This window comes from Bombina bombina, chromosome 7 (genome assembly GCF_027579735.1).
Source record: "Bombina bombina isolate aBomBom1 chromosome 7, aBomBom1.pri, whole genome shotgun sequence".
In the NCBI taxonomy this organism is placed as follows: domain Eukaryota; kingdom Metazoa; phylum Chordata; class Amphibia; order Anura; family Bombinatoridae; genus Bombina; species Bombina bombina.
In genome coordinates this window covers 485,971,471-485,983,757 of record NC_069505.1, presented here as the reverse complement: position 1 = coordinate 485,983,757, position 12,287 = coordinate 485,971,471, and the positions used below count along the sequence as shown (strand labels likewise).

Sequence of the window (12,287 nt, the reverse complement as noted above, 5' to 3'; positions counted from 1 at the left end):
GGCAAGAAGAGGCTGGGCATTAATACGCTGCTATCTATAGAGAAGGAATGGGAAAGTAGAAGCTGGGCGTTCATACGCTGCTATCTATAGAGAAGGAATGGGCAAGTAGAGGCTGGGCGTTCATACACTGCTATCTATAGAGAAGGAATGGGCAAGTAGAGGCTGGGCGTTCATACACTGCTATCTATAGAGAAGCACAGGGCAAGTAAGTGCCAGGCATTTTTATATTGCTATCTATAAAGAAGCACAGGTGAAGGCTAGGTATTTATATGTTGATATCTAGAGAACAGCAAGGGGATTCATATCCTATTATCAATAAAGCTGCACAGGGTGAGGGACAGCTGGGCACTCACACTATTAGGTATAGGATGAATTTGAGGTCTTGCTTATTTTACCTGGTTGGAGCCCCCTCTGTTGGGATCTGTGTCTGCCCTTGGGTAGGTGTTGAACGGTCGCCCTGCCTGCTGTGTAGGTTTCCCTGATCCCTCACTAGGAGGGTTGCTTGGAGTCCTGATATTGGGGCCTGACAGTGGCCGCTTATCTCTGGGTGACTGCGGGCTGCCCTCACCCCCTGTGTAAGAGGATTTTGGTCTCTTCTCTTCTCCTTTCTCCCTTCTAACAACACGATCAGCAGGTTCACTGTACTCCCGGTTAATTTCCAGGTTCTCCTTCCTCACATCAACTCTTTCATGAGTACGAGAAGCTCTGTGTTCATGGGATTTAGGGTAGTCTGGTGGGGGAGGGCGGTGCTTGTTGCTTGGTTCCTGCCCCCGAGGTTGTTGAGGAGCTACTCTCTGTTCTTCCCTTGGCCGTTCCTTTCCATGGTGGTGCTCCTGCCTTATTCTTTCAGATCCTCTTCCCATGTCATCGTGTGAATGTCTTATTCGCCGATCACTCACTCCGTTCTCCTGTGGCAATCTGTCATCCCGGGGATAAGATGGAGGGCTGTCCTTGCGCAAGGAGTTGGAGCGACACACAGACATGTTATCAAACTCGTCAAGGAGCCACGCCAGAGACCCATCTCGAGATAACTTGTTTCCACGTACGATGGTCTAGAAGCAAAGAAGAAAATACTTTACCATAGTAATCACTAAACTGCAGAATATGTTTTTATATATGTCAAGTATGTGTAGTCATACATGCAAATAACATTTCAGTGTGTGTGCGCATGTAATTATGCAAATACATACAGGTATTTCCAGGTGTGCATATGTCCATGTAAAAACAAAATTTATGCTTATCTGAAATGTATCTCATGGTGGTGAGAGTCCACGAGACATTAATCCTGAGACTCAACTCCAAGGAGTTGGATCGCAGGAGTAATGATTTGTGGACTCGCACCACCTTATGAAAGAAAATATCTAACGGATATTTGTGTTTGAGTGTGCATATAGGAATGTGAAATTATGCAAGCACATAAGGATAATTCTGTGTGCACAAATATACATGTAAGAATGTGTATTTAAAGGTATGCTAAATTAAAAAAACATAATTTATACTTACCTGATAAATTTATTTCTCTTGTAGTGTATCCAGTCCACAGATCATCCATTACTTGTGGGATATTCTCCTTCCCAACAGGAAGTTGCAAGAGGATCACCCACAGCAGAGCTGCTATATAGCGCCTCCCCTCACTGCCATATCCAGTCATTCGACCGAAACAAGACGAGAAAGGAGAAACCATAGGGTGCAGTGGTGACTGTAGTTTAATTAAAATTTAGACCTGCCTGAAAAGGACAGGGCGGGCCGTGGACTGGATACACTACAAGAGAAATAAATTTATCAGGTAAGCATAAATTATGTTTTCTCTTGTTAAGTGTATCCAGTCCACGGATCATCCATTACTTGTGGGATACCAATACCAAAGCTAAAGTACACGGATGATGGGAGGGACAAGGCAGGAACTTAGACGGAAGGAACCACTGCCTGTAGAACCTTTCTCCAAAAAACAGCCTCCGAAGTATGAAGGGAAGACCAAGTTGCAGCCTTGCAAATCTGTTCAACAGAGGCCTCATTTTTAAAGGCCCAGGTGGAAGCCACAGCTCTAGTAGAATGAGCTGTAATCCTTTCAGGAGGCTGCTGTCCAGCAGTCTCATAGGCTAAACGGATTATACTCCAAAGCCAAAAAGAAAGACAGGTTGCCGAGGCCTTCTGACCTCTCCTCTGTCCAGAGTAAACAACAAACAGGTTAGATGTTTGGCGAAAATCTTTAGTAGCCTGTAAGTAAAACTTCAAGGCACGGACTACGTCCAGATTATGCAAAAGACGTTCTTTCTTTGAAGAAGGATTAGGACATAATGATGGAACAACAATCTCTTGATTGATATTCTTGTTAGAAACCACCTTAGGTAAAAACCCAGGTTTTGTACGCAGAACAACTTTATCTGAATGAAAGATCAGATAAGGAGAATCACAATGTAAGGCAGATAACTCCGAGACTCTTCGAGCCGAGGAAATAGCCATCAGAAAAAGAACTTTCCATGATAAAAGTTTGATATCAATAGAATGAAGGGGTTCAAACGGAACCCCTTGAAGAACTTTAAGAACCAAGTTTAAGCTCCATGGAGGAGCAACAGGTTTAAACACAGGCTTAATTCTAACTAAAGCCTGACAAAATGCCTGAACGTCTGAAACTTCTGCCAGACGCTTGTGTAAAAGAATAGACAGAGCAGAAATCTGTCACTTTAAAGAACTAGCTGATAATCCTTTGTCCAAACCCTCTTGGAGGAAGGACAATATCCTAGGAATCCTAAACCTACTCCATGAGTAATTCTTGGATTCACACCAATGAAGATATTTACGCCATATCTTGTGGTAAATTTTCCTGGTGACAGGCTTTCGTGCCTGTATTAAGGTATCAATTACTGACTCGGAGAAGCCACGCTTTGATAGGATCAAGCGTTTAATCTCCATGCAGTCAGTCTCAGAGAAAGTAGATTCAGATGATTGAAAGGACCTTGTATTAGAAGGTCTTGTCTCAGAGGCAGAGTCCATGGTGGAAAGGATGACATGTCCACTAGGTCTGCATACCAGGTCCTGCGTGGCCACGCAGGCGCTATCAATATCACTGATGCTCTTTCCTGTTTGATTTTGGCAATCAGACGAGGGAGCAGAGGAAACGGTGGAAACACATAAGCCAGGTGGAAGAACCCAGGCGCTGCTAGAGCATCTATCAGTGCCGCTTCTGGGTCCCTGGACTTGGATCCGTAACAAGGAAGCTTGGCGTTCTGGCGAGACGCCATGAGATCCAATTCTGGTTTGCCCCAACGGAGAACCAATTGAGCAAACACATCCGGATGGAGTTCCCATTCCCCCGGATGAAAAGTCTGACGACTTAGAAAATCCGCCTCCCAGTTCTCTACACCTGGGATATGGATCGCTGACAGGTGGCAAGAGTGAGTCTCTGCCCAGCGAATTATCTTGGAGACTTCTAACATCGCTAGGGAACTCCTGGTTCCCCCTTGATGGTTGATGTAAGCTACAGTCGTGATGTTGTCCGACTGAAATCTGATGAACCTCAGTGTTGCTAGCTGAGGCCAAGCCAGAAGAGCATTGAATATTGCTCTTAACTCCAGAATATTTATTGGGAGGAGTTTCTCCTCCTGAGTCCATGAACCCTGAGCCTTCAGGGAGTTCCAGACTGCACCCCAACCTAGAAGGCTGGCATCTGTTACAATTGTCCAATCTGGTCTGCGAAAGGTCATACCCTTGGACAGATGGGCCCGAGATAACCACCAGAGAAGCGAATCTCTGGTTTCCTGATTCAGATTTAGTAGAGGGGAAAAATCTGTGTAATCCCCATTCCACTGACTGAGCATGCATAATTGCAGCGGTCTGAGATGCAGGCGCGCGAATGGCACTATGTCCATCGCCGCTACCATTAAGCCGATTACTTCCATGCACTGAGCCAACGTGGGGCGCGCAATGGAGTGAAGAACACGGCATGCATTTAGAAGTTTTGATAACCTGGACTCCGTCAGGTAAATTTTCATTTCTACAGAATCTATTAGAGTCCCTAGGAAGGAAACCCTCGTGAGAGGAGATAGAGAACTCTTTTCTTCGTTCACTTTCCACCCATGCGACCTCAGGAATGCCAGAACTATCTCTGTATGAGATTTGGCAATTTGAAAGCTTGACGCCTGTATCAGGATATCGTCCAGGTAAGGAGCCACCGCTATGCCTCGCGGTCTTAGGACCGCCAGAAGTGAGCCCAGAACCTTTGTAAAAATTCTTGGGGCTGTAGCCAACCCGAATGGAAGAGCTACAAATTGGTAATGCCTGTCTAGAAAGGCAAACCTCAGGAACTGATGATTCTTGTGAATCGGAATGTGAAGGTAGGCATTCTTTAAGTCCCCTGTGGTCATGTACTGACCCTCTTGGATCATGGGTAAAATGGTTCGAATAGTTTCCATCTTGAATGACGGAACTCTGAGGAATTTGTTTAGGATCTTTAAATCCAAAATTGGTCTGAAGGTTCCCTCTTTTTTGGGAACCACAAACAGATTTGAATAAAACCCCTGTCCTTGTTCCGTCCGTGGAACTGGATGGATCACTCCCATTACAAGGAGATCTTGTACGCAGCTTAGGAATGCCTCTTTCTTTATCTGGTTTGCAGATAATCTTGAAAGGTGAAATCTCCCTTGTGGAGGAGAAGCTTTGAAGTCCAGAAGATATCCCTGAGATATGATCTCCAACGCCCAGGGATCCTGAACATCTCTTGCCCACGCCTGGGCGAAGAGAGAGAGTCTGCCCCCTACTAGATCCGTTGTCGGATAGGGGGCCGCTCCTTCATGCTGTCTTAGAGGCAGCAGCAGGCTTTCTGGCCTGCTTGCCCTTGTTCCAGAACTGGTTAGGTTTCCAGGCCTGCTTGGATTGAGCAAAAGTTCCCTCTTGTTTTGAAGCAGAGGAAGTTGATGCTGCACCTGCCTTGAAATTTCAAAAGGCACGAAAATTAGACTGTTTGGCCTTTGATTTGGCCCTGTCCTGAGGAAGGGTATGACCCTTACCTCCAGTAATGTCAGCAATAATTTCTTTCAAACCAGGCCTGAATAAGGTCTGCCCCTTGAAAGGAATGTTGAGTAATATAGACTTTGAAGTCACATCAGCTGACCAGGATTTGAGCCATAGCGCCCTACGCGCCTGGATGGCGATTCCGGAATTCTTAGCCGTTAGTTTAATCAAATGAACAATGGCATCAGAAACAAATGAGTTAGCTAGCTTAAGAGTTTTAAGCTTGTCAACAATTTCAGTCAATGCAGCTGTATGGATGGCCTCTTCCAGGGCCTCAAACCAGAATGCCGCCGCAGCAGTGACAGACGCAATGCATGCAAGGGGCTGTAAAATAAAACCTTGTTGAATAAACATTTTCTTAAGGTAACCCTCTAATTTTTTATCCATTGGATCTGAAAAAGCATAACTGTCCTCAACCGGGATAGTGGTACGCTTTGCTAAAGTAGAAACTGCTCCCTCCACCTTAGGGGCAGTCTGCGATAAGTCCCGTGTAGTGGCATCTATTGGAAACATTTTTCTAAATATAGGAGGTGGGGAAAAGGGCACACCGGGCCTATCCCACTCCTTACTAATAATTTCTGTAAGCCTTTTAGGTATTGGAAAAACATCAGTACTCACCGGCACTGCATAGTATTTATCCAGCCTACACAATTTCTCTAGCACTGCAATTGTGTCACAGTCATTCAGAGCAGCTAATACCTCCCCAAGCAATACACGGAGGTTCTCAAGCTTAAATTTAAAATTAGAAATCTCTGAATCGGGTCTCCCCGATTCAGAGACGTCACCCACAGACTGAAGCTCTCCGTCCTCAGGTTCTGCATATTGTGACGCAGTATCAGACATGGCTCTTACAGCATCTACGCGCTCTGTATCGCGTCTAACCCCAGAGCCATCGCGCTTGCCTCTCAATTCAGGCAATCTGGATAATACCTCTGACAGGGTATTATTCATGATTGCAGCCATGTCCTGCAAAGTAATCGATATGGGCGTCCCTGATGTACTTGGCGCCATATTAGCGTGCATCCCTTGAGCGGGAGGCGAAGGGTCCGACACGTGGGGAGAGTTAGTCAGCATAACTTCCCCCTCGACAGACCCCTCTGGTGACAATTCTTTTATAGATAAAGACTGATCTTTACTGTTTAAGGTGAAATCAATACATTTAGTACACATTCTCCTATGGGGCTCCACCATGGCTTTTAAACATAATGAACAAGTATCCTCTGTTTCAGACATGTTTGTACAGACTAGCAATGAGACTATCAAGCTTGGAAAACACTTTAAAGCAAGTTAACAAGCAATATAAAAAAAAACGTTACTGTGCCTTTAAGAGAAACAAATTTTGACAAAATTTGAAATAACAGTGAAAAAAGGCAGTTACACTAACAAAATTTTTACAGTGTATGTAACAAGTCAGCAGAGCATTGCACCCACTTGCAAATGGATGATTAACCCCTTAATAACAAAAACAGAATAATAAATGACAAAAACGTTTTTTAAACACAGTCACAACTGCCACAGTCTACTGTGATTGTTACCCTCCTCAAACACGACTTTGAAACCTTTTGAGCCCTTCAGAGATGTCCTGTATCATGCAGAGGGAAGCTCATATTGCAACAGTGGAAAGCCTGTTACTAGGCAAAAATCAAGCCAGCCATGTGGAAAAAAACTAGGCCCCAATAAGTTTTGTCACCAAACATATATAAAAAACGATTAACATGCCAGCAAACGTTTTATATTACACTTTTATAAGAGTATGTATCTCTGTTAATAAGCCTGATACCAGTCGCTATCACTGCATTTAAGGCTTAACTTACATTAATCCGGTATCAGCAGCATTTTTCTAGCAAATTCCATCCCTAGAAATATGTTAACTGCACATACCTTATTGCAGGAAAACCTGCACGCAATTCCCCCTCTGAAGTTACCTCACTCCTCAGAATATGTGAGAACGGCAGTGGATCTTAGTTACTTCTGCTAATATCATAGAAATCATAGGCAGATTCTTCTAATGCTGCCTGAGATGAAACAGTACACTCCGGTACCATTTAAAAATAACAAACTTTTGATTGAAGTTAAAAAACTAACTATAATACACCACTCTCCTCTTACTACGTCCATCTTTGTTGAGAGTTGCAAGAGAATGACTGGATATGGCACTGAGGGGAGGAGCTATATAGCAGCTCTGCTGTGGGTGATCCTCTTGCAACTTCCTGTTGGGAAGGAGAATATCCCACAAGTAATGGATGATACGTGGACTGGATACACTTAACAAGAGAAAGTTTAATTTTGACTAGACTGTCCCTTTAACACTGGTGTATTTTTCTCATTTAAGAATTGACTGTAAGTGGTTGGCAAAACAGGTTTAATAAGAGCTGCCTGGATGCTGATCATATTCCATGGATTCTGGTAAGACATTTTTTTACTGTGTTTTGATTTGTCTATATTTAATTATGGATTGATTTATTTTTATTTTTGTTACCGCCTTTATATATTTGCAATACTAGGGTTCTTGAAACCTTTTTTCCTCTAAGTCCCAGTGTAGTGATACCCCCACAATAGCCTAGATTGCAAATGGCTGGTTATGGCTACCGTGAGCTCGTGGTAGCAATTAGCGCTCCGATAATTAACCAGAGGTCAGACCTCGGGTTCATTTTTAAAATATACCCCAATTGCCCCCAAAATAAAGCATATTGTAGGTTTTTAAAAAGTAGCATTTTATTTAATAAAAACAAACTGCACAAAGCAGCTTTTAGAGGGGTAAAGTTGGTGGGTGTGGGGTGTACCACGTCACTGAAAAGTGCCTTTACATTGCGGTCTATGGGGACTGTGTGTTCTCTACAGATATAGTTATGTGTTAATATGTGTATATACAGATATATTTATGTGTTAATATGTGTATATACAGACATATTTATGTGTTAATGTGTATATACATATATATTTATGTGTTAATGTGTATATACATATATATTTATGTGTTAATGTGTATATACATATATATTTATGTGTTACTATGTGTATATACATATATATTTATGTGTTAATATGTGTATATACATGTATATTTATGCGTTAATATGTGTCTATACAGATATATTTTTGTGTTACTATGTGTATATACAGATATATTTTTGTGTTACTATGTGTATATACAGATATATTTATGTGTTTCTATGTGTATATACAGATATATTTATGTGTTAATGTGTATATACAGATATATTTATGTGTTACTATGTGTATATACATATATATTAATGTGTTACTATGTGTATATACATGTATATTTGTGTTAATATGTGTCTATACAGATATATTTTTGTGTTACTATGTGTATATACAGATATATTTATGTGTTACTATGTGTATATACTGTACAGATATATTTATGTGTTAGTGGGTGTATATACAGATATATTTATGTGTTACTGTGTGTCTATGCAGATATATTTATGTGTTAATATGTGTATATACAGATATATTTATGTGTTACTATGTGTATATACAGATATATTTATGTGTTACTATGTATATATACAGATATATTTATGTGTTAATATGTGTATATACAGATATATTTATGTGCTAATATGTGTATATACAGATATATTTATGTGTTACTATGTGTATATACATATATATTTATGTGTTAATATGTGTATATACAGATATAGTTATGTGTTACTATGTGTATATACAGATATATTTATGTGTTAATATGTGTATATACAGATATATTTATGTGTTAATATGTGTATATACAGATATATTTATGTGTTAATATGTGTATATACAGATATATTTATGTGTTAATATGTGTATATACAGATATATTTGTGTTACTATGTGTATATACAGATATATTTATGTGTTAATATGTGTATATACAGATATATTTATGTGTTAATATGTGTATATACAGATATATTTATGTGTTACTATGTGTATATACAGATATATTTATGTGTTACTATGTGTATATACATATATATGTATTTGTTAATGTGTATATACAGATATATTTATGTGTTACTATGTGTATACACAGATATATTTATGTGTTAATATGTGTATATACAGATATATTTATGTGTTAATGTGTATATACAGATATATTTATGTGTTAATATGTGTATATACAGATATATTTATGTGTTACTATGTGTATACACAGATATATTTATGTGTTAATATGTGTATATACAGATATATTTATGTGTTAATGTGTATATACAGATATATTTATGTGTTAATATGATTATATACATATATATTTATGTGTTACTATGTGTATATACATATATATTTATGTTTTACTATGTGTATATACAGATATATTTATGTGTTAATATGTGTATATACAGATATATTTATGTGTTATTATGTGTATATACTGATATATTTATGTGTTACTATGTGTATATACATATATATTTATGTGTTACTATGTGTATATACAGATATATTTATGTGTTAATATGTGTATATACATATATATTTATGTGTTACTATGTGTATATACAGATATATTTATCTGAAAATTCCCAAAAGGGGAGGAGATATAGATAAACGTTTGCAAAAAGGGAGATGTTCTGGATACTGTGATTCAGAACTAGATTTCCAGAGGGTCTGAATTCCAGATACAATATAATAAATTATTTGGAATAAGATAACTCCATTTACAATATTCACAATATTTATATTGTTTGTAATGTTTACAATATTTATAATATTTTTGATATTTATAATGTTTGTGATATTTAAAATATTGTATATATTTTGATAACAACCATTTATCACAATCACACCAACAGCATATAAGGTATACTCAAGTTATATTCACTGTCATGAATAATCATTACTACTTCTCCTAGAGCTTTTCAGCTAAAATGTAAATATAACTATAGGTTGGTAAGGGTTTTATCGAAATTGGTCCTTGATATATAGGGCCACAATTAAGTACAATAATATCCTAAAAAAAAAAACACTCAACACTTAAATGTTATACATCACTTAATTTGTCTTTTTAAATATACCCCAAGTATCAAGGATATAAGGGAGAAAATAAAAAGAAATAAAAAGAAACAATAAATTTGTCACAGTACTTTTAAATACCAAAATGGAACTTGAATAGGAAGCCATTGACTACACAATGGGTTAAACCCTAATGTTAAGTATACACAAAGGAGTCAGTGACCACACAAATAGTTAATCCCCAGTGTTAAGTAACCCTTAGGTGCTTCTAATTAGAGGGAGGGACAAGCGCCTTTTTCATCCTATCAGTAAAATTTTAGTGGTTCTTAAAGGTAAGGAGGGTACACACACATCAGGCTATGATTACGGCAATCTGCCGAAACGCGTAAGCCGGTGTGCTGTGCTTTCCTTTCTACAAATGTGGCAGGCTGTCACAAATCTTTAAAGTTCATTTTTTAAAATTTTTGGAAATAAAAGATTGGTTTTATACATACGGAGTGTGGAACTGAAATTTTCCTTCTTGATTAATATGTGTATATACATATATATTTATGTGTTAATATGTGTATAAGATACCATAGGGAAAATTGGACAGTGTAAGTGGGCAGTAAATAATAGTCAAAGCTGACACCTTTTGGATCCACTAATTTCTCCTCAGCCAAAAGCAATGGGAAATGTTTGCGAACAATGTCGCATATCAATGGATATTGGACACTATGAGTGGTGACAAAAGTAACCCCCTGCCTTCTTTTACTGTTTACACCTAGGTAGTTATATTATAGGGTATAATAGAATAGAATAAGCCATGGGCAGTTTACTCCCCAGCATGTAAGTTCTGGCATAGATTAATAATCTTGCCATCTTTCAAACTATTATCTATTCTTATCTTACCCAGTATCAGGCAGGTGTCAGCTTTGACTATTATTTACTGCCCACTTACACTGTCCAATTTTCCCTATGGTATCTTGTTCCCATAATGACTAATATATCTTAGTCTTGTCCAACTAGGATTTTCTCTTATATGGGTTTGTTCACAATTGCAGGCTTGGTGTTTAGCTTACATCTAGTTCAGTGGAACGTATCTACTAATTATCTGCATTTTACACATGACACGTTTATAGGTGAGATCTAGGCACACATATGCAGTCCCGGATCTAATCACTTAGTAGTATTCCGCTTAAAGTTTAAAGTTTAAAGTTTTTTGTCCACTTATGTATTTACTATTGCCATTTTTCTACTATCGACATTATATCCTTTCAGTATGCTAATTAGTGTGACCAGTACAGGCAGTCAGTTACTATTCAGGTGTGCCCAGGTTTAGTTTGAGGGCGTTTTTGTATTTTTTAACCTATCACATTTGTTTGAAGTGTTTTTAAACAGGTGTGGGGCTCAGCACTACAGGCTATGACTACGGATCATTTCCGAAACATGTAAGCCAGTTAGTGCTGCGCCCTCAGCACCTTCCACATCGTCTTTGCTGTGAATTTCCATGTTTGATTTTATTTGAACCAAGAATAAAGGATTTATTTTATGCTACTGGGACTTCCTTTCTTTGATCTTTTCACTTTCCAGTACACCGGTAGCATTGGCTGAGTATGGGACATTGATCATATGTTTGGAGCAAGTATGATGACCATCTGTGTTTAGCCTTATTCTTACGATCCTGATGACCGCTGTTTTCTACACTAAGTCTCACCGTGTTACGGAGCGGAGCAGGGGGGGAGGAGCAACTCACACAATACAAGGAATACAAGGAATACAAGGAAGTACTGCGGCTGGGATAAGTTGAGGCGGTAGAGGTACACCGCTTCGTCCCGGCGCCTTCCGGTGAATTTGCCTTGTTCCTGATTGGAGCCTTACCTGCACGGAGTGTGGCGGATGTGAAGCGGCTGAGTTCTGCCATAAGTACCCCCAATCCGCACGACACGGGTGAGTGAAGGTTAACGTAAACGTTTTATTTGGTTTGCCTAAGAGTGCCGGTTACCTGCTACAAGCATTGCAATTGTTTATTACACACAGTATTATTAGCCTGTTCAGAGCAATTACCTGGGGCAGCTCGCGACCAATAGACATTTCTCATCTTTCTGTTTTCACATATTGGCAACACATTTGGTGCACATACTTTGATTTTTTTGGAAACAGTTTTTAGTCTGAACGGCTGGCACAATAATAAGAGTTTCTCTTTATTTATTAGTTAATATGTGTATATACATATATATTTATGTGTTACTATATGTATATACATATATATTTATGTGTTACTATATGTATATACAGATATATTTATGTGTTAATATGTGTAT

The 12,287-nt window shown here is 38.9% G+C and overlaps 1 protein-coding gene across 1 annotated transcript in view; it reads right to left on the bottom strand.

Moving 5' to 3' along the window:
• Positions 1–12,057, bottom strand: part of LOC128636457 (serine/threonine-protein kinase PAK 4) — a 37,867-nt gene extending 25,810 nt beyond the window's left edge. The window contains exons 1-2 of the mRNA XM_053689473.1: positions 12,031–12,057; positions 396–1,052 (exon numbers count right to left, since the gene is read on the bottom strand). Coding sequence (XP_053545448.1) covers positions 396–1,052; positions 12,031–12,057 — 684 coding nt within the window. The remainder of the gene's footprint in view (positions 1–395; positions 1,053–12,030) is intronic.
• Positions 12,058–12,287: the final 230 nt, after the last annotated feature.